Source organism: Peromyscus eremicus, chromosome 14, assembly GCF_949786415.1.
Source record: "Peromyscus eremicus chromosome 14, PerEre_H2_v1, whole genome shotgun sequence".
NCBI lineage: Eukaryota > Metazoa > Chordata > Mammalia > Rodentia > Cricetidae > Peromyscus > Peromyscus eremicus.
This window is the reverse complement of record NC_081430.1, coordinates 68391547-68414908: the sequence shown is the minus strand read 5'-3', so window position 1 is coordinate 68414908 and position 23362 is coordinate 68391547. Positions and strand designations below refer to the sequence as shown.

At 46.1% G+C, this 23362-nt stretch overlaps 1 protein-coding gene across 2 annotated transcripts in view; it reads left to right on the top strand.

Annotated features, from left to right (window-relative positions):
• The window catches only part of Trim9 (tripartite motif containing 9), a 107017-nt gene that overhangs the window by 40776 nt on the left and 42879 nt on the right, over positions 1–23362 (top strand). For both annotated transcript variants that reach the window (XM_059279594.1, XM_059279595.1), the window contains exons 2-3: positions 18119–18214; positions 20319–20441. In XM_059279594.1, coding sequence (XP_059135577.1) covers positions 18119–18214; positions 20319–20441 — 219 coding nt within the window. The remainder of the gene's footprint in view (positions 1–18118; positions 18215–20318; positions 20442–23362) is intronic.

The window sequence follows — 23362 nt, the reverse complement described above, 5'->3', positions numbered from 1 at the left end:
TTGCAGGAGTTGATTCTCCCTCCACTCTGTGGGTCCTGGGAACCAAACTCAGATGGCTAAGTACCTTTCCTCACTGAGCAATCTTGCCAGCCCACTCTCTTTTTAAATCGAGGTTATATTTGTTTTCAATTCATATGCAATTGTAAGAAATAGGACACAGAAAGTCCTCGGTGGATTTCTTAGTTTCTCCCACTGGTAACATTTTGCAAAACAACAGCAGAGTCTCACAGTATTGCTAAATGTAGGTATTGGTAAATTCTACTAATTTAATTCAGATTGCCTTTTGCTTGAACCCTTCTGTGTATATGTTGTTGGATACAATTTTATCACCTCTATAAGTTTGTGTAGCCACAACAGTCAAGATAATAAATAGTCCAAATTCACAAGTATTCTTTCTGTTGCCCCCTTGTCTAGCTCACAATCAACCCGTCCCACCCACCTCCACCCTACCCCGACCCCTGGCAGCCACTAAACACTTCCATTTCTAAAATCCCATTCCAATGCTGTGTTTTACAGCCCTCTTACTATTTTGAAACTTACCTTTGGCTCAGCAGGTAAGAGTGCTTCCTGTGAAGCAGATGCAGAGATCCATGGCCGGGTCCCAAGCCGAACTCCAGGAGTCCAGTTGATGAGAGAGGAGGGATTCTATGAGCAAGGGATATCGAGACCATGACTGGAAAAAGTACAGACAACTAGCCAAACTAGTGGAAACACATGAACTGTGGACCAATAGCTGAGGAGCCCCCATGGTTCTGGACTAGGCCCTCTGGATAAAGGAGACAGTTGTTTAGCTTGAACTGTTTAGAGGGCTCCCAGTCAGTGGGACCGGGACCTGTCCCTAATGCATGAGCTGGCTTTTTGGAACCTAGTGCCTATGGTGAGACACTTTGCACAGCCTTGGTTCCGGGGGAGGGGCTTGGACCTGCCTCAACTGAATGTACCAGGCTCTGCTGACTCCCCATGGGAGACCTTGACTTGGAGGAGGTGGGAATAGGGGGTGGGTTGGGGGGGAAGGTTGGGAGGTGGGAGGAGGGAGGACAGGGGAATCTGTGGTTGGTATGTAAAATGAATAGAAAATCTCTTAATAAAAAAATAATAATTGGAAAAAAAAAGAGTGCCTCCTGTGCAAGCATGAGAACCAGAGTTCAAATCCTTAGCACCGTGTTAAAAGCCAGGCATGGTGGTGTGTGCTGATAACCGCAACATTAAGGGCAGAGACAGCAGATCCTTAGAGGTTGCTAACTAGCTTGGCCCAGTGAGCTTCCAGTTCCGTAAGAGACCCTGTCTCAAGGCACTAAGACGGAGAGCAGAGGAAGGTACCCCAAGTCCTCCTCTGGCCTGCTCACACACATACATACATCAGCACATGCATTCACATACTAACGTGCATGCACCACACATGAAGAACACATACATACACATACACACACACACACACACACAACTCACACACACATACAGCACACACACAACACAAACACAACACACACACCCAACACACAAAACACACACGCACACACACACACATCCCCTTTGCCATTTTCAAGGTTGTAACCTTTTAATAAGCACTCATCCAGCTAAATTTGCTTTCTTTCTTCCACAAGGACACTGTGCTAGATCCATTCACACCTTTGTACAACCACACAGTAGTTGGTTTGGTGGTATTTATTTCAGCGTGAACTCACCAGGGTTTCCAGCACCCTCAATTTTCATTCTAAGTGAGCAGAACTGCATTTGCAGTAACGACTTCAAGGCTTTGTGATTTCACTAGTTCATGTGGAAAGTGTAGCCTCCCACGTGCCCAATCTCATTTAGGCCTGTTAGATTTACCAGGGACACATTACATTTTTTTTTTATAATAGCTTTATGGAGATATGATTCACTTCCCAAAAACAGGTCACCAGTTTAGTAGGTTTTAGAACAGTCACTGCATTGGACAAGCAACACAGCCATCTAAATGAGGGCCTTTCCAATCGCCCTGGGAAGAAACCTCGTGTTCATCTCAGTCACTCTCTACTTCCTGCTTGCCCCTGCCACTAACAACTCATTCACTTTTCTGATCCTGGACATCTGATTTGCTTAGAGCCACAGGTAGCCTTCTGCATCTGGCTTCTTCCACTCAGTGTGCTTCTAAGGCTCGTCCACGTAGTCGTGTATGTGGGAACCTCTACCTCCTTTCTCTCGACTGTAGTGTCTTCCACTCTATGGATCCATTCATCCCTTGGTGGACTGCCTCCACATCAGCCAGGATAAAAACTCTTTTGTGTTTTTAGTAGTCTTGGGCAAACCTAGGAATACATTGCTAAGTTTTTGTGTAACTCGGTCTCCCTGGGTAACCACCACTCCATCTTCTGTAGCAGCGGCACCAGCAAGGTTCAAGCATCCTAATGTCAGCATATTGCCGACATGTGTTCCTGTCTGCCTCCTTTAGTGTATCATCCTTGTGGGTGTAAAGTGGCACTTCGGTGGGTTTGGGGTTTGGGGTTTGGATTATTTATACACATAGTGTTCTTGTCATCAAAGGAGACATAATTTGCTTATTCTAGAGTTAGATGGTTTTCACACCTCTTTAAAAAGTACATCATATATCTATTAATTCCTTGAGACTGTCATACAATGTATTTTGATCATATTCACCCACCCTTCCCCCTAACTCCTTCCCAATCCATTCCCACCCTTCTACCTCCCCCAACATCGTGTCTTCTTTCATTTTTTTTGAATAACCCATCATGTCTGATTTGTGCTTCCTACATACTCCTGGGTGTGGAACCACCTACTGGAGCATTCCACATCATCTTATCCTTTTGTGCCAGGTAAGGCTCAATCAATGAACAGAAACCACCAAGAGACGTAACAAATAGAAAGGGTGGAGGGAGAGAGGGGGGTGGAGGCAGACGGACTTAGGAGGATTTACTTTATGCCACTGTGAGAACTGTTTACAGTCTCTATAATGTCATTGTCCCCACATGGGGTCCTGCAGCTTGCAGTCCACAGGGTAGGTGGGTGGGCAAGCAGGAAAGAAGGGTGTGGTGTGGGGGAGAGGAAAGGAAAGCTGAAACCCACAGCACCAGCTGGAGCCACCGAGGATGGGCTAAACCCCATTTTACTTCTCGCCCTTCGGTGATACGATATGACTGTCTTACAAACTCTGGAGTCTTTTATCGTGGAACTAAACACATTGACATGCACTCACATACACCTGGCCTTGTATTTTTCCCCAAGCAAGTTTAATAAGAAGCTTCTCGGTCACTCCTTTTTTCCTCTGGCTCTTCAGCATCAGACCCCAAGGGAGGCCACACCCCTGTGAAGGAGAAAGAGCTGTGTGTGTAGAGACTGTTTACAAGCTGTGCTGTGGAGAGGGTGGAAGGCTACAGGTCCAAAGTCTACCTTATCCTGGGCTACTTTCAGCTCCCTCCCAACAGCCATTCCTTGCCCACCTCTGTGTCAGAACTAACACCTTGTCACTAAAAGATAAAAAACCTTTTGGAATCTATTAACTCAGCAGACCTACTGGCCTCTACCAACCCCAAAGCTAAAAATGTCATCAGCCGGCATCTTAGGCCTACAGAAGGTCTTCCCCCATCTTGCTGTCATGGCCTCTCTTGATATACATACCAATGTACTTTCAACTGGCCTTGATTTATTATGACTTTTGTTGTTCTGTGAAACTATAAAACTACTTCCATATAACATGGAATTTGGGATAACCAAAATCTGTGTTCCTGGGCTGCAGGCACTCAAAATGGCTCCAGAATAAACTATCTCTTGTTCCTTTAAGATGAAAACTGTGAGGTTTGTTTGGTTGTTTTGCATTAACATTACCTAGCTTTCTGGACTACAAACATGCCAGGCCTGTAGCTGATAATTGATCTTTCGGGGTCACTAAACACCACAGTGCTGCCTCAGGGTACCAAGCCTGATTCTTTTTCCACTTCCTCCACCCTCTCCTCGCTATTGCCCTGCATCCCTGTCTTCCTTCTTCAGTCTCTCTTGACTCAAAATAACACATATTCTAGGCTTCTTCTATCCTCCCCCCCCCTTACCCTCCCTTCTTCATACTTGACTCCACTAGACCGGCCATTAGTTAACCCGAGTTCATTTTAAATACACAGGTAGCAGTAGGTGGAAGGTGATTGTTCTAAATGGAAGACATTTGTGCTAATGACTGCTCTTGTTGCTGTGACCAGACACCTACAGGAGAGACAGTTTTTAAAGAAGGAAGGGTTCATCCTAGCCTACGATGAGGAGCTCACACTGTCATGCCAAGGAAGACACAGCAGCAGGAACCGGAAGTGGCTGGTCACATCACATCTGCAGGCAGGAAGCAGAGAGTGAACAGGAAGTGGGGCCAGACTGTAAAACTTCAAGGCCGGCCCCCACTAACCTACTTCCTCTAACAAGACTCTGCCTTCTGAGGGTTCCACAACCTTCCCATCAACCAGGGCCCAAAGCATTCAGATACTTGAGACGTGGGAGACATTTCATATTCAAACAACCACAACAATCAAGAAGACACTTGTCAAAAAAAAAAAAAAGAAAGAAAGAAAGAGAGAGAGAAAGAAAGAAAGAAAGAAAGAAAGAAAGAAAGAAAGAAAGAAAGAAAGAAAGGAAAAACGAACAAACAAACCCTTGTCCTCTAGTGAAAGCATTCGGAGGAAGGAGGACGCTAGCAGATGAAATACATGCATTTCAGGGCCTCATGTAAGCAAGGTATCGTGAACAGTGTTAACTATTGGCTTAGATATCGTGTTGTGTTAAGTTTTTTCAGTGTGAGCGATTAAACCCAGGGCCTGGCACATGCTAGGCAAGCGTTCTATCATTGAATGATGTACACCGAGACACTTAATGATTTATACCCGTGATGGTGGTTTGGTTGAGTGGGGGAAGGGGGGGGGGAAATGCACGACCATGCACACACACACACACACACACACACACCCCTGGGTCAGAGAGAAGCCACAGTTAAAAGCAGCAGATGAGAAGGCCAGCCCTGGGTTCATGGTTCATGCAGAAAACACTGGGACCAGGTCTGGAGTCTGAGAGTAACCAGCAGCGGATCTGTAATGAGGCAGATCGGGTTCAGCACCCTGGGGAAGGTTCGTGATGTGGGGACATCAGGTCCGCCATCATTTCTGGTAGGACCACGTTGCCGGTGGCCTCAGAGGGATATTCCAAAGAGGAAGATGCCTAGAGAGAAAAAAAAGACTTCACCCTACAAAACCGAGTTAGGTTTGCCTTTTATCCAGCGTTGACATTAAAGTGACTGCAAGGCCCCCTTCCCTCACCAACATTGTCCCCACACTCGTCAGTATTACCAGAAGTTCTCTGAAACACAGAGTCTCGTTGGACAATCCGAAATGAAAGATTTAAAAGAGAAATCTTTGGCTTAGATAAAAATTTAATGTGAATAAATTTCCGTGAAAGGATAATGGGTTTCTGATGGAGGAGGATAGATGACCCCAAGGGATGGGCTGAGAGACAAGGGCAGGACGCCATGTGGGGAGGCCAGAACTTACCACACACGGCAGCCATTATCCTCTGCTGGGTGGGGACAGCCCGGGCAGGTATTGAGGGACCTGCTCACAGTGGCTTTTGAAGCAGTTCTCTTAGCCTCTGTGCTGTCATGCTGGGGGCTGATGCAGCCTCTCTCTGCCCTCTGCAGAGGTGTGAGAAGCAGTCTCAGATACCTGGAGCTGTGCGTGCATCCCATCTCCAGTCTGTGCTAAGGACATTGCCTGTCTTCAACAGAGCCTGTTTCGGCAGGGAAGGCCTCCGTTCAGAAGAAAACCCTGGGCTCGGTGTCCTCGGGGATGTGAGGTCACATGGAATCCATTTGGTGAATTACAGTACACCCGAGCGAGAGCTTTTTGTAACACTTATTGATCATTTTTAGACTTTTAATTTAATTAATAAATCTGAGATGTTTTGATATATTTTTAAAGTAATAAAGTAACAGGGGTTGCTAAGAAGGAGAAATGGAGGGAAATGTACAATAGTAACACATAACCTTAACCGAGCAGCAGATAATTAGAAATTCTTGTCTCCTGGTTCAGATCAGCTCTGGAAACCTCATCTTTTCAAGGAAACATAGGAAAGGCAGGTGGTGGGTAACATGTCATTAGAACAAACCCCTTCTCTCCATCTTGGATTGAACCATCACTGCGATTCTGGAGAGGGCCAGGTGCTCATCCGGGTCCTCGAAGGGAGGACCCGGAGCTGCAGCCTAGCACACTGGGCATATTTCCCTGTGTGACATGAGCACTGAGCTCAGCCATCACCTCGCACTGTCTGCCCCTGCCTGTGCACCCTGCCGCAGGCTCTTTGGAAATCATCACACAGTTATTTAGTCGCTTACAAGATCAATCAGATTCCATGGCAAGATGTGTTTCTGTGGGAGTCAAACCTTAGATTCTACCTCACTGGGAGAAAACCGTTGTCATGGAAACCATTCCTGTTTCGCCAGGATGGAGCTGCATGGAAACAGGTTGATAAAGATATTGAGCAGAAGGGTGAAAAAAAGTCAGACACAGTTAAATTCATTTTCCTGGGTAATATTGATGATCCCTATTAGTGTTATTGTAGATAGAAATCAGTCCGTAAATATTGGATCCTAGCAAAGCTATCAATCCTAGTGAGGCAAAACCTAATCTAATGTAGACACTATTTAAGATACCCCAAAGTGTGTCAGCTATTAGAATAAGATTGTGCTTTAGCTGGGCAGTGGTAGCGCATGCCTTTAGTCCCAATACTTGGGAGGCAGAGGCAAGAGGATCTCTGTGAGTTCAAGGCTAGCCTGGTCTACAAAGCAAATTCCAAGACAGCCAGGACTGTTACACAGAGAAACCCTGTCTCGAAAAACAAAAACAACAACAACAAAACATTACGTTCTAGTTTGTTTGTGAACTGGTGGTAAAGGGAGAACTAAGGACAATTGGCTTTCTTCGTATTGGAGCTTTTTAAATGTAATGTGAGGATTATCAGAGAAGTTTGTGGGTTTCATCATTGATGTGAAAGGAACAAATGTCTCAAACTCACAGTCAAAGAAAGGAAGGAACCACGTGTGTCCACATGCTCTCCTTGCGAATTAGTGGCATCCGTGACTTAGTCAGAAGGAACTCCTGTGTGTCACGGGCCTTGTCGTGTTCGTACTGCTCTGAAAAACAGAGGACTTCTCAGGGTTGGTGAAGGTGTGGGTAGAGAGGGCATGTCACCCCACTCCTCATCTGGAGTCTGGACTGTCCTGCTCCCCTGAAGAATTGCATCTGCCGTGGTAACTTCTCATTGGTGTGGCAAACACCTGACAAGCACAGCTGAAGGAAGGGAGGGTTTGTTGTGACTTGCAGATCCAGGGGATACAGTCCAGATGGTAGGCAACATATGGAGACAGGAGCCGGAGGTGGGTGGGCACACTGTGTCCACAGACAGGAAGCACAGAAAGACGAATGCGGGCCATCACCACCTCCTTTTTATTCAACCAGGGAGCTAGTTTATCATGGTACCACCCCTATTTAGGGTAGGTCTTCCCACCTCAATGAATTTAATTTAGATAATCTCTCCAAGATATAGCCGGAGATTTGTATCCATGGTGATCCTAAATCTCATCAAGTCAACAGTCAAGATTAAGGATCGCAGCCACTTTTCTAAAAAGGGATGAGCAAAATCGTGTGTTTGTGAGAGAGACTCAGCCTCGCAGACAGAGCATTGCCACGTGACTAGGTTTTGAATGTTTCTGGGTTTCAGTGGCAGAAGAAAAGGGGACTTGGTGCGGGGAAGTGTACCCAGAAATTGGAGCATCTTCCTGTTCTCGATGGGGCTACCTAAGGATAACATCCTAGAGCATGTTCCCCAAGAATAGAAACCAGAGGAAAAGATGAGAGCCTTAACTAGGGTAGAACTAAAGGGTGGACTTGTAGGGCCAGGGTGCGCACACCAGGAGAGAACAGGGGACCTGGTGCTTCAGTCTGTCCACGGAGACTTTTATTGGTGTAGATATGAAAACCAAGTCTGCCCAGCATGATGGGCCAACCAGGAATGAAACAATTCATCACATTCCATTTCTGTTGGTTTTTACTTTCAGTCAGTTATAGGATGGCCTCGAACTCAGGATGAGTGCTTGAGGCAGGAGAGAGCTAACTGAATTTACTATGGAGGGTTTACTTTTAGCTTTCATTAGCTTTGAGTCAGGAAGGGAAAGCTAACTGAATTGACTGTCATTGATGTACCCTTTAGCTTTGTTGCTAGTCTAGGGCCCCCACCTTCTCTTCTGATTCATTTCTAACTCAGCGGTGACAAGCAGTTTGAGGACTGACGAAACCTGAGCATTGTTGGAAAGCTTTAGGTTGTCTCTTTGAGAATCGGTCTCTTTGCCCAATGCCCCAACTCTTTGCCTACCCTAATAAAAACGCCGGAGAAGTGTCAATTTCTCTGTCGAAGACAGCTATGTTCTCTTCATGGAAAGCTTCTGTCCTGTTTGCTTACTGTGATAAAACACTGACCAAAACCCACCCAGGGAGGAAAGGGTGTATTTGGCTTCGACTTCCAGGCCACAGTACATCAGTGAGGAAAACCTAAGCAGGGTGGACTGAAGCAGAAACCAAGGAGGAATACTGCTCGCTGGTTTGCCCTCAGGCTCATGGTTAGCTGGCCTTTTCATAGAGCCCAGGCCCAACTACACTGGGATGTTACCACCCGTAGGATGCTGAGGCCTCCCTCCCTCATCCATCATTCATTAATCAAGACATGGCCACAGGCCAGTCCGATCTGAGCAATCCCCTAATTGAGAATCCCTCAAATAACTCTGGGCTGTGTCACGTTGACATGCTCCCCACGCCCCAGTTCTGAGGAAATGGAGTGAATCTTTCTATTGGCCACTTCTAAGTGGCTTGAGGGTTCTGTGGCTATCTATTAAGATTCAGAGATCAAACCGGAAAGACTAAAGTCACCGGAATAACCCAACTCATCAGTTTGACGGTATTTCTGAAGCATGGGTTATGTGTATTTACCTTGTGTATGTCCCTCTGTAAGGGGAGAAATGTACTCCTAGGTCCCTGTTGAATGTTTACTGGAAATGATCATAAACACGAATCCGTCCACAAAATAATTGGATTCTGTGGACCAGACTCTTCGAACATGATCTACTAAAATAAGTAGGCCATGACTTCAATTCCTCTCCAACAGACACTGCCTCTTCCAAGTCCGGCTCCAGCCTTCTTGGCCACGAAGCCCTCTTAACAGTAGTGACAGTGGAGAAAAAGCTTTTTAAAAAAATGCCTAGTCAGCTCTCTGTATGCCAAGCCTTCTTCCAAATGCTTTGCAAATACCAATAAAGAGAATTTTCCCCTTAGCCAGGAAAAGATCATTAAGGAAGCCTGGGGAGAAGTGTGTCTCTTCTCCCAACTTAATATTAAATATCACACTGGGAACATGTAAGTGTAAATTTGAAAACTGAGATTCCATTTTCTAATGTTTTTATAAGATTTATTTTATTCTTATGTATGTATGTGTGGGGCTGAGGATATATGCATGTGTACAGGAGCCCACAGAGGCCAGAAGAGAGTGTTGGGTCCCCTGGAACTGGAGTTACAGGTGGTTGTGAGCCACATGTGGGTGCTGAGAACTGAACACAGGTCCTCTGCAAGAGCAACCAGTGCTCTTAATCTCTGAGCATCTCTCCAATCCAAGATGTCCCTTCCTTCCTTCCTTCCTTCCTTCCTTCCTTCCTTCCTTCCTTCCTTCCTTCCTTCCTCCCTCCCTCCCTCTTTTCCTCCCTTCCTTCCTTCCCCCTTCTCTCTCTCTCTCTCTCTCTCTCTCTCTCTCTCTCTCTCTCTCTCTCTCTCTCTCTCTCTCTCTTTTCCACTAGACTACAAGTGCAAATGTGCCATTGATATCATTTGAAAGGATTACTCTTACCACCTTCTGTGTGAATGTGAATGATAATTCCTCAGGGGCAATTTTGTCCATTTGATTTTCAAAACTCTTTAAATATGAGTGTTTATTGATCAAGCATGTTCACCTCTAGAAGTAGGAATAATTTACAATATTCAAATAGTTACTTAGCATAAATTTCATTTCAGTTCTTTGCAACAATGTGAAAGCAGTCAAAATCATAAAGTTAGAGATTAATTATATAAATTGTGGTGATGTATCAAGTGCATTTACACTGCAGCTTTGAGGTTAATAGCATGGGTTCAGGCTCCAGACGGCCTGTCTTGGAAGCCTTGCTATGCTTCTTAAAAGTATTATGACTTCAGAACTCTTAACCTCCCTGTTTGATCCTCTCAGCTGCAAAAATTGTCTCAAAAGCCAAATAAGACAATATATTTAAAACATTACAAACAGTACCTGGTATATAGTGAGTATTGTCTAAGTGTTTTGTAGCTAATGAAAGATAGAAATATATTAAATTACATTACATTATTAGGTTATTAAATTAAATTATTAAGTTACATTAAATGAAAAGGGTAGCAATTGCCCTTTCATTTCAAGACAGCAATTAATAGCCTGCCTGACCCCAGTTTTGATGATATTCACTACTTAGGACGGGTACATCTATCTGTGCATAAAATATACAAGGTTCCAAAGATAAACGTCAAGGTGTTTTTCCAAAGTTATTTAGTGGGTCTCTGATTAAATTGAGGAGTTGCCCCTCCAAATTAATTACCTAATATTCTTGAAATGGATCCAGTTTTTGACATAAGAAAACAGTTATTTCTTAAATAAAATAACTAGCTAGTTAGCTCCTTCTGGAAACTCGAGTGGTTGATGAGCAGGCTTTAGGTTTTAACACTTAACCTTGAGTCTGGAAGAGAGCAGTGAAAGCCTTCTTACGTAAAAAGTACATCTCTATTCTTGTTTGACTCGATTACATTGATTTCTAATAGCATGCTTTTAACTGGTTACCAGAAATCCTCTTTTGTGTAACTGAAATTTTCTGTCTCGAGAGCTGAAGAACCATGATCCTAAGTCTGTTTGCTCATCCCCAAACTCTTTCCCATGGTATCAGACAACAGAATGCTGCCCCAGCTGCAGAACCAGTGTGGATGGGGTGTGTGACAAGGCAGCCAGAGCAGCCCAGGGAATCCAGAGAAAATGACTCAGAGTCTGCTGGGGACAGCGCTCCACAGGAGAAGGCAGTGTGTGTGGAAAGGCAGGGGCCTTCTCCCTAGACCAACAGAATCCTCTATGTGCACACTGCACAGCCCGAGGAAGACACATTTCTGAGCCCGAGTTGTGCATACTTGGTAACTGCCCCGCAGCACACGTATCCGGGTTAGACTACCCAGGGCCTCCTGTGTTCTCTGCGGAGCCCTGTGCAGAGGGCCGCTGACCTCACAGCCTGCACCCTGCCTCTCTGCTAGTTTCCTGCCTTCAGTCACAACAGACCCTGTGAGAAGCCCCTCACTGCTCAAAGCATGCCAAGCAAGGAGCCAAGAAGACAGGCCACAATCCTTAATTCCACTGACTCACAATTTTATGCCACATATAGTACATATTCAAAATTTCAGTCTTTCACAGCACATTATCACAATTGTTAGGAAAATGGACTGCCAAGACCAGAGACAATTCTGACAGGGCAAGGGCCGAGGAGTGGTTTTTTAGGATACAGTGTGAGCAGTTAATTGTTATGTGAGATCTTAGGGAAAACTTGCCAAGTTTAGGATGGAACATCACTGGAATAAGTTCAAAGAGAAACAACACATGGCTCTTTTGGGTACGTGAACACAATGTATGACTCTTAGAGTTTGGGTCCATGTTTTAAGAATTGAAATGTCTGTGTACTCAACCAATAAAGTCTCAGTTGTGAAAGAGTAAAAAAAAAAAAAAAAAAAGACGGGCCAATCGATTTCCCTTGAGAAACTACAAACTCTGGGCAAAGGGACAGATTGTTTTTACTGTGTCTTGAGGCCAGAAGTGGCTCCTTTTATTTTAATGAAGAAAAAGCCTGTCATGTAGAAATAGGTCTCTAGATTGAGAGCCTGCTGTCCAAGGCACAGAAATTTCTAAAATCTGGTGGGTCACAACTTTGCAGAATATATCTAGAGTTCACATTTTGACCAGAATTGCCTGTGTCTTGCTGGAGAAATAGATTATTATTATTATTGTTATTATTATTATCACTATCATCATCATCATCATCATCATCATCATCATCATCATCATGATCACCATCAACATCATCAAGTTTTCAAGACAGGGTTTCTCCAATTAGCCCTGGATGACCTGGAACTCACTCTGTAGATGAGGATGACCTCCAACTCCGAGATCCACTTGCCTCTGCCTCCCAAGTGCTGAGATTAAAGACTCGTGTCACCACCCCCTGGCTCTTTTATTTATTTATATTTTTCAATGTTGCTGAGAGGTAAAGAAGCTGTATCTCTGTGCTTGGTTATTAGACTATCCTAATAAATATAACTCTTATTTATGTTTATTTTGTTTCAGGGCTTGTAATAAAACCCCAGGCTTTGTGTATGCTAGGCAAGCACTACCTCCCTGAGCTATACACCCAGCTCATGATTTGGGGGAAAGAGGGTCTCCCTTTGTAGCTCAGGTTGGCAGTGAACTTGCTACATGGACCAAGTTGGCTTCAAAGTCTAGATTCTACTGACTCTGCTTCCCAAGGACTGGGATAACTGTGCTTCCTCTCTCTGTGCTTCCTCACCCAGGCCTACATCTGCTTTCCTCCTTCTCCTCCTCCTCAGGGTGTGTGTGTGTGTGTGTGTGTGTGTGTGTGTGTGTGTGTGTGTGTCTGTCTGTGTGTGTCTGTGTCTGTCTGGTATTGAAGTACTAAGGATTGAACCTAGGGCATCATGCACGCTAGGCAAGCGTCTCCCATTGAGCTATAGGCCTCTTTCCACTTATTCTTTTGAGAAAGGGTCTCGCTCACTCGCCCAGGCTCTCTCCGTTTACTCCCCATCTCAGACTGCCCTCGAACTTGAGATCCTAAGGATTAACAGGCTTATGTAATCAAGGCAAGCTATTTCATTTATTGTTTTTTTCCTAGCACAGGTTACTGTCTGCCATGTTCATATTTCATAGATATTGGTTAATTTAATAAGTCATAAAAAGAAAAAATTATAATTGCTTTTCTGTATTAGTTCTGTTTCAATCACAAACAATGCCCGGCACGGCAGTGCCCTATCCAACAAAGTTCATTTCTTGCTCATATTGTGCGGCAGGCAGTGTGAGGTGCTTACACATCTCTTCCCTCTGAAGCTCTCAGCTACCCCCTGAAACAAGCCTAATGGTATGCTAACCTCGCCTGTACTAACTCACAACTCAAAACGCCAGTGGTGTCACGTTGTAGAGTCAACTATTCATATCATATCAAAATTGGCAAATGCTACAAATAATTTTTGAGAGCTGATTTATCAATACGCCACTGATTTGTGTGTCGAAAATGAAGAGCAAAAGAACTGCACAAAACCCACCATGTCTCTCCAGGAAACCAAAGTCTCATGGCCAAGGATAACAAGGGGGCAGGACTCTAACAATGGTACTGCAGGTCATGTGACAAAAGTCCCACAACTTACCCCAGTATTGGAAGAACTGTAATTGACCAAAACCCAAAGAAGAACATGCGGTAACGTGTCCAATAATTTCTATGTGTTTCATATTATTCTTATGAAAAGAGCATGAGGCAGTGGGCGCTCGGATGTGCCCAGCATTGTTAAGAAGCACCTCCCGTGCCTGCCTACCCACCATCCTGGCCGTAGTGTTTTGATACACCCACTGTTATTGTCCTTGTGTTGAAGGTGAGTCTGAAGTTCAGATTGGATTCCCTGGACACACACTCCGAGAGTTGCTTACGGGTGGATAATGGTTGACCACTCTCGTCATCTCCATCTGCAAGGAGATGTATATATATATATATATATATATATATATATATATATATATATATTTAAAGAGAAAGCTCCTGAGTAGGGGCAGTTACTGCTCTCTACATCCTTATTATGGATGCAGCATGGCCAGCTGCTTTAAACATCTTGCTTTAAAACACGATGGGCTGTACCTTCACTTTAAGAGCCAGAATAAACTGTTTCTCCTTTAAGAGGTCACTTGTGTTAGGGTTTTGGATGCTGGTTTTTTGTTTGTTTGCTTTTTGGTTTTGGGGGTGTTTTTTGTTGTTGTTGTTTTTGTCTTTTAATCACAGAAACAAGAAAAGTGGCTAAGACAATGGGAGACATTTGTATACGACTGTGTCAGATTAAAAGTCCCCCCAGGATCTACACACAGCTCAGAATCAGATTCACAATAAACATGGTGAGATTTGGTGACTGTGTCCCTGGCCACCAGACCTCTGTGACAGCAGCCTCCCCCACAGCCTGGAGGCCCTACCCTCTCTGGTGGGCTATCACACACATGCAAACATTTCACACTCTCACACAAACATCCCACACCAGCAAGCAATGAAGGAAGGAGGAGCTGGAGCTCCTTTTCTCTACTTCAGACTCAAACAATGTGCCTCCTTCCAGGGAGACCTTGGTTATTCCAAGCATGCCCTGAGCCAAGAAATCCATCAGTGTGTCTGTGGCCAGCCTCTTTGTAACACTCTCCTTCACGTTCAGAAACTATCTCAAATTAGAAAACAAGTATGCAGGAAATCCAAGTGCCTCAGCTTAGGCATTCTAAACAGCCTGTAGAACTGTACCTTTCTCCCTCCAGGGATGCCCAGAGGAGAACGCACACCATGGATGTGCACCTTCAGTACACAGCACTGCTCTGTGGTCCTGCATACAGAACACCTCTGCTAGCACAAGCTAGAATTCCAATGTTTTAAGCAAACCAAATCAATAAGTAATAAAGTCTAATCAGATATGGCTTATACACGTGCTCAGGAAGCTATCCCATGAAAGCAAGAAATATAGATCCTTACAATATGGCCCTTTCTGCTGATAAATAGCTACCTGGTGTTTTTTACTGTCTGCTGCCGAATTCCGCGAGTGGACAGTGCTTAGGGGAAAGGTTTATAGATCTCTATCTTATAAAATAGCTGTTTATCAAATATCAAGCAATTGTTAGCCAGGTGGGGGGCACCCAACTTCCAACACAGAGAGACTGAATCTGGAGGAAAATTGGTTTTTGCAGCTCACTTATTGCTCTGACATAGAAGATCCTAAATGAAGACGGAACTCTTTGTCTACCATTAAATAGCATTTTAAAAATCTGTGTGTGGGAGGGTATTTGCACGTGTTTGTGTTGGGTGGGTGCACTTGTGCATGTGGGTGTGCACACATAAATGCATATAGAAGCCAGATAATGATGCTGGCTGATTTCCTCAATCACTTCCCATCTTATTTCTTGAGACAGAGTCTTTCACTGACCTAGAGCTCATCAATTAAGCTAGGCTAGCTGGCCAGAAAGCCCCAGGAATCCTCCTATCTCTGGCTCCCTTGCGATGGGATTACAGACATGTGTCACTGAGCTTGGCTTTTTCTGTAGGTGTTGAGTACATGCTTGGGCAGCAAGTCCCTTTGCCCACCAAGTTGTTACCAGATTTCACCATAACTTTTTCTAAGTATGTAACAGTACCCAGTCAACAAATCTTTATACTTTAATGTAGTAATATACATTACACAGACATGATCAATTTTGAGGTTGGAATGTAAGAAACCAGATAGTTTAATGTGTGTGTAGCCAAATGAATTTGACTCATGCTCCCAAGTCTCTTAAGTGCATTTGCTACAGAGAGGAAAATCTTTGTAGCCCGGTAAACTTTCATTCATTTGGGAAAAATGAAGAAACACGAGTTCTAAGGATAACAGTGAAAACCAAACTCCCCCCTTTAGAACTGGGCTCTCATTTTGTTTGCTGTGATTTCAAACGAGAACCTCTTTCTTCTTTTAGTTCCTGAGATCCTGAAAACAGTTCTTGTAGTTTTGGTTGCGAGCCTAACCTTTAACGTTTGGGCCATCTCTCCAGCCCCTGGAAACAGTTCTTAAGGAGAAAATTTACCCCCAAATGATGATGTCACTAAGACACAGGAGTAAAGAGATGAACGGCCCCTTTGTAACATAGGCTCACTATGCGCTTCCTCTCGGTTGTACTGGCATACCTTCTGGGGGTTGGGATACACAGCAAAGTACAAGTCAACAGTGATGCTTTCCAGCAGGTATTAGTGAGGAATCTGTCCTTTGAATCCCTCATCACTGGGTGTTTGGGTGTTTGGGTGTATGGAAACGAGGAAAGCAAACGTGAGTTAAAACCATCCAACATTTATTAAGGAAACACCTGCATTCAAAGGGCCCTGGCCTTTAAATACAGTATCTCATGCAGTGCCACACCATCCAAGAGTAATAGAATTCTTGTTTTATGCAGGAGGCCAAACTATGTATAAACGCGTAAACAGCCCGTAGTTGGCGGCATCTACGAGATGCGATAGTCCCCTTAAGCACTGTGCTATCTTCATTAAGAGCCCAATGACAAAATATTATTTCCGTGTTCATTTTTCCTGTTGGCTTAATTCAGCCATAGGTGGCTTTCTCAGGGTCACTTCGTAAAGGGTGGGGCCAGAATTTAACCCTTTCAAATCCTGCTTTCTACCATCCTGTATTACTTCCACCCAGCATTTGGCCTGCATATTTTAAAGAACATGCAGTGTCCTCTTTCATATTTAATAAGACAAATATAAGAGAAAAAAATCACAGGACCAAGAGATACCATTTTGAGATTTCTGTCTTTTTACTGAAAGGATAAGAAAGGCCTTGTACTGGTTGAGGAGACGAATGGGTTTAGGACTTTCAAGAAGGCACAGGGAAGAGGAGCAAAGGAAGGTCTGCCCCTGCCTGAGGGACAGTGGCTCTGCCCAGTCTGCTAGGAGAAGGAATCTTGTATCCAATGTACGGCTAACGCCTTCTAGGAATGGAAAACCTCGGCACCCGGGCTTAAGTAGCAGTTGTTCTTCCTAACAGGAAGCACGGTGGTGAGAGCCTGAGGATACAGACTCAGAAGCCGAGGGGGGTGGTCCTTACCCCTCCATCCTTACTGTTTTGACCTCCTCTCCAGAAGATACCAATCTGCTTCAAAGGCAGAAACCACAGAGGAGAAGCTACAGCAACCACACTGGTCCCAAATCAGCAGCTTCTTCTCCTCCTTCTCCTTCTCCTTCTCCTTCTCCTTCTCCTTCTCCTTCTCCTCCTCCTCCTCCTCCTCCTCCTCCTCCTCCTCCTCCTCCTCTTCCTCCTCCTTCTTCTTCTTTGTTTGGTTTTCGAGTTTCGAGACAGGGTTTCTCTGTGTAGTTTTGGTGCCTGTCCTGGAGCTCACTCAGTAGACCAGGCTGGCCTCGAACTCACGGAGATCCGCCTGCCTCTGCCTCCCGAGTGCTGGGATTAAAGGCATGCACCACCACCGCCAGGCCCACATCAGCTTTCTTAGCCGCTCCGTCCCCTGGTAGACTTTGACCCAGGTCCCACTGGTGAGCGGTTTGATCGTTGACCACCTCAGCAGATGCCGAGGTTGGAAAGCAGCGCCTGCCTGGACACACTTTGCCCCTGCAGAGCTGCAGGAGGATTGGCGGTGTGGGAAATTAGGAACAGGGTGGGCTTTGGCCTCGGTTAGTGTGCTGGTGGGGGGGTCGGGGCGTGGGAGAAGGAGGAGGACAGTGATGGGGTGGGATACCCTCCTGGCCTTTCTCTTTGTCGTTAACATTTTTGTGGCTCCGGAGCGTCACACCAGTGCTCAACCCTTCCTTCTTCATCCTGCATGTGATCGTCTTCACTATTTCTGGCCCCCTACCCCCACCTCCCACCCCAGACCAGTGAACCTTCGGGCTAAGTACTGTCAAAAGGAATCATCTCGATTGACTAGTTTGTTTTTTTTTTTTTTTTAATCCCTCACAAAGGAAAGAAAAGATTAATTAACTAACGAGGTGAGGGCACTCTAAGGTGAGGCTTTTGACTCCCGTGGCCAGGAACATTTGCTGCTTTAGAGAAGAACCTGCTTAGGAGCCCAGGGACGGACTACCTATCTGGTTCCAGAACCCATCCACCCACCTCCAAGGCCCAGACAAGAGGACTCAGGGCAGGCTAATGGCTCCTGGGTTTGGGGCCCTATGGCTTTGAAGTAACCCCGCCTGGCCCTGTGGGACCGCAGCTCAGGCTTTCCTGCCTTCTCCCCACAGAGCCAGCTCTCCCAGGCGCTGAACGGACTGTCAGACAGGGCCAAAGAAGCCAAGGAGTTCCTGGTGCAGCTCCGCACCATGGTGCAGCAGATCCAGGTACGTACCGGGTGGGGGTAGGGGGTGGAGGGGGCGGGGTGGGGGTAGGGGTGGAGGGGGCGGGGTGGGGGTAGGGGGTGGAGGGGGCGGGGTGGGGTAGGGGTGGAGGGGGGCAGGGCGGGAGGGGGCAGCGCAGGCTGACAGCAACCAAAGCAGGGTGAGACCCTCCGACTTGATGTGCTCCGACGAAATCCCTCTTAACTTTCCTTCAGCTCTGTCTCCTCTACACAGACAGACACGCACAGAGGCAACCTTCACACAAAGGTGCCCCTTCCTTCCTCGTGGGGGCTCTTCTGTCCACAAGCCAGGGTTGTTTGCCCCCGCCTTGCCTTTCTACCAGAGCAAAGTGTTCCTTCCTTCCGTAAGAAACAAAGGTGCTTCCTGCCTTCCACTCTGAGGCCCAGAGTCCGCTCCTGCGATGCATTTAGACAGAGGCCTATGTCTTTGCGAACCCAACTATTCCCGAGTTTCTAAAATCCTACGGGTCCCCCAAGCACCATTTTATTTAACACTAACTAATCGTTTCTTGTCTTCCTCCTCCTCTCTCCCTCCCGTCTCTCTCTCTCTCTTCTTTCCTTTCTCCCTGTTCCATCATAATGCTTCTTTGGTCTCAGACACTTGGGTATTTCCCAGCCCCAGTCCCCTGGCGACTACACTCTCAGATTGCTTTATCTGACACAGTGACCAGGTCAGCCGGCACTGTAGCTGAAAGGGAGAAGCCATAAAACACCAAAATAATGACCCTTCTGCACTGTTTACCATTCTTACACGTTTTGAGGTTTGCCTCACACAAATAACCTTAGCTCTGCCCTCCAGTAAATCCGCTCTCTGACTATTTAACCTGTGTCAAAGCAGAAATGGATTTTGTAATGTAAGCCAGCCTTTCAAAGCACCACACACTGGTGTCGTTCTCTCTCTCTCTCTCTCTCTCTCTCTCTCTCTCTCTCTCTCTGTATGCACGCCCATGTTAAAACTGTTGGTTCCCAGCAGCTTTGTACACTTCCTTCTGCTTTCCAAAGCAACCGAGTTTATCAATCAGCTCTTTCTTTGCATTTGCTGGCAAAAACGCTGCAGCCCCAGGCTTGCCCCCGCCTTGCCTTTTCTACCAGAGCAAAGTGTTCCTTCCTTCCGTAAGAAAACAGTAGCAGAGCCTTAAAGGGAAGACTCCCTCCCGCCCCCACTTCCCCCATCCCTCTACCCAGGGCACAGCAAGCCAGGTAACGATTCTTCAAGGACTTTCTCTGAGAACTCAAAGATGGTTGCCGGTTGCCGGGAAAGCCGACATTAGCATCCATAGGAGCTGTTCCTCCCTCCAATGCTGTCTCAGGGACCCCGTGTTTGAAGAAAGTTGCTGCATGAAGTATCAGAGACCTTTAATGTATGCCTAAAATTCAGGATTGCTAATTGAAAGAGCTACATGGTTAAAGGATAAAACGTTATAGCCAGCGATCGACTTAAACGCCATGGGGTCACACTTCCTTCATTTTCTACAGAGCTCCCTTTCCTCGGCAAGCTACTGTGTCCTCTCTGATTTTTAGAGCAAGACAATGCTGTTACCGATGAGGATTTTTCTCCATGGCTGCCTTTGTTCATGCAGAGACAACTGCCTTTGCCCTTTGTTCTCAGACCGTCTACGGTTTTGTTGCCGTTGGATGGGAACACTGGATCATTGTTTAACGTGGGGGGGCCTCTTCCTCCCCTCTTCCTTCCTCTGTTAAACTTAGTAACCCTTTCTCTCCTGCCCCGACTCTACCTCTTCCTCCCAGACACCACTTTCCAGCCTGCAGACTGAGCACATGCAGTCACCAAAGGAATTGTGTCCCACCCTACAAGCCAAAGCTTTATCATACTTAGTATAATTCAGGCTGCAGAGGTGGTTTCTTTTGGTAAGAATTTATTTAAGTAACAAATACCTACCTTTTCCCATGTAAAATTACAGCAAAACACTACAGAATACAGTTTACCAGTAATTTGGAAATACTCAGTAGGCTCTATGGACAGAGTTCCTTCCCGTCTCTTCAGTAGGAAGAACTGGGGTGCTCTGGTTTCTCTGACTACCCAAGCTCCCCATACACGTGCTTGAGAATTGTGCTTTCTTGCTCAGGAAAACAGTGTGGAGTTTGAGGCCTGCCTGGTGGCGCAGTGTGATGCTCTCATTGACGCCCTAAACCGAAGGAAGGCTCAGCTGTTGGCCCGGGTCAACAAGGAGCATGAACACAAGCTGAAGGTAAGCGGCGCCTGGGGGACAGTGGGAAGCCACAGTCCAACTTCCCAGGGCAATGGTGGGCAGTCACAGAGGATACCACTCCTCATGCATGTGGTCTGGCCAGACAAGAGCAAGCACAGCTCTTTATTATCCATTTACTCTTTCTGCTTCTTAACCAAACTCTTGCTGAGTGACTTCTCAGGGCCAGGATCTGCTCTGGGCGTGGAAATAACAAGATAAATAAAAATCTCTGTGTTCACTCTACTCTCCCAGGAGGGAAGAAGGCTAAGCAAGGCATCCAAGGAAAATGTATCATAGGCTAGTTTCTTTAAAGACAAGAAGAGGGGATAGTGAATCCTAGGAACAGGATTGAAAGCTTAGATAAGGATGGCCGCACATAGGCAAAAATGTGTTCTTAAGTAGGTAAACAGAATATATATTTTCTAAAATAAAATTGTTTATAAACTTTTCAATATTGACGTTGGCCACTACATAGTAAAAGCAACACATTGTGAGTCTGGGGTCCCACTGACAGGGCTGGTCTTAGAGATGTATGATAACCTGCCTGCCATCCACTGGCAACAAGATGGGCCATGGGAGCAAAGGGAGTCAGTCCAGTGTTGAGCAGTCAGCCAAGGACCACACACATAGCCAACAAACCTCAGGCCTGGTGAGGAGGAGGGTGCACAGTGAAAACCTGGGGATAAAGTAGAAGCAAGTCCAGTCAAGACTGTCTTTTGGGGCTGGTGTCGGGAGGTACATGGGCCACTTTAGAGAACCCCGTGGCAGGTCAGTGACCCAAGGACAAATATTACCCAGCAGGTCGTTACCTAACACCAGACCTTCAAGAACAAGAGAAATCCCATTTCTAAAATCAGATTCCAGAAAGTGAACCAAGGAAGTGTCAACGAGGCAGATGTGAATGAACAGTGTCAAGATCCCAACCGTAGCCTGCTTCTCCAAGGCTTGCCCCGCCTCTTGCCGTCTGCTGCTCCTCAGAGTGCATTCAGGGCTACGCAGATGCTGCTTCCCTGACCAAAGTCAGCACCGCAATGGGGTGGGAATGAAAACCTTTCTCCCCTGCCTTCTGACTTGGATTGTCACTCAGGGGACACAGTAGAATTGAGGCAAGCAGCCGCTCCGCCATGGCAAGGTCCATCCGAACAGGAAGTGCTCATGAGGGCCTGACCTCCAGCTCATGCTCACGGATGCCATACCTCTTTGGCTTTTGCAGATAGCAACAGCACAGTGTAATCAAGGAGCCAGAGTCCTAGATAGAGAGAACTGCAGATCTTGAAATCGGCATATAAACCTAGGTTTGGGATGGGAAGAGGAGGAATCCCCAGGGTGCTGGTGTTAAAGAGCTGGTGGGTTTGGGTAGCAAACCAAGGCTGGCAATCCTCATGCTCATTTGAGAGCAGCCATACACGCCCCTGGTGGTGGGTCTAGTGAGAAGCCTCTCCCATGTTCCTCTCAGGATGAACTCAAGCTCCTAAGGGGTGCCAATGAAACCCCTTCCATAAGGAACCTTTGAACAGAAGCTGAAGGGAATAAGGCTTGGCTTTCCCAGGGGTGCAACTTCTGGGGCCTGTGCATTGCGGTCTACGGAGGCCTAGATGATGGAGTCCCTCCTGCACGCCCCTCTCCAGGTCAATGTCTGTGTGCCGAGCATTGTCTCCTCTTCTGGTGTCTAGTTATTAGCCTGTGAGTTCCTTACAGGGACAATGAGCTGTGTGACTCATGACAACATGTGTACTAATTCCCCAAATGTGAGGAGAAACTGAGGGAAGTCATAGATAGGCTACGCTTTCCCCTCAACTGTTCTGAAAATGTCATTGTGTGAGCATCTATCTTACAGGCTTACCTAATGGTCTGGACAATGGCGTGACTTGATAAACATTTCTCTTGGAGTCAGGTTAGATCTGAATGACTTTTTTTTTTTTTTTTTTTTTTAAAAAGGCACTTTTATCTGAAGTAAAATCTCAGCCTGTTGTGGAACATGATTCTGTAACTGCCACCCAGCAACACAGATGAGTACCCTTGGTGAGCAGGCCCTGCCTTTGATACTAGCAATAGTGAAAGTCTGGAGAAATACTCTTTAGAACACCAATGTAGGAGTTTTATTATAGGGATCACCGCAGTAATTTTCACAGCAGCTCTATGAGGTCACTGTCACTGTTATTCATGATCTAGAGAGGTGGGAATGATAACAACATGAATTAAGAACTGGCCCCAAGGAACCACAGAGCCCAGAATCTGAACAAAAGCTCCCCATCGCTCCTGAAAGGCGTTCCATCCAGAGACCGGGCACTTCTCCTCAGGCAGCCAGTGGCTAATGTGTGCCTGTGAGGGTTAGAGTGCTGAGCAGGAACACAGAGGAGGGGGAGGGACACTGCTGTGACTCAGGATGAGCCTTGACCTTATGGAAGCAATGACCCGTTACCCACGGATGGCTCCAGCACAGTGCGCAGCAGGCTTCTGGGCGAGAACTGGTCAGTACCATCGACACTGTAAGGACAAGACCACTGGCGGTTCTAACAGTCACAGAGCACCCCGTGGGAGAACTGGCACCATAGCTGCCCACCCTGTAGAAGGTGGGTGTCAATGGCCACCGCATTCCTACCTGTAGGAGGAGAGCTGCCAGGGAAGGATGATGGTGACCTTGCCAGTCAGCCAGTCCTCAAGACTGATGGAGAATTTCTGTTGGCGTCTCCTGCTCTGACATCACTAAGGGACTGCAGAAATTTACTTTTATAGCAATCCTCAGAATATCCTGTGCATTTGGGGCATTGCACGTGTGTGTGTGTGTGTGTGTGTGTGTGTGTGTGTGTGTGTGTGTGTGTCTGTCTGTCTGTCTGTCTGTCTGTCTGTGTCTCTGTGTGTATGTTATTGAGGACTGAACCTAAGGCTTCACATATACTAAGCAAGCACTCTACCACTGA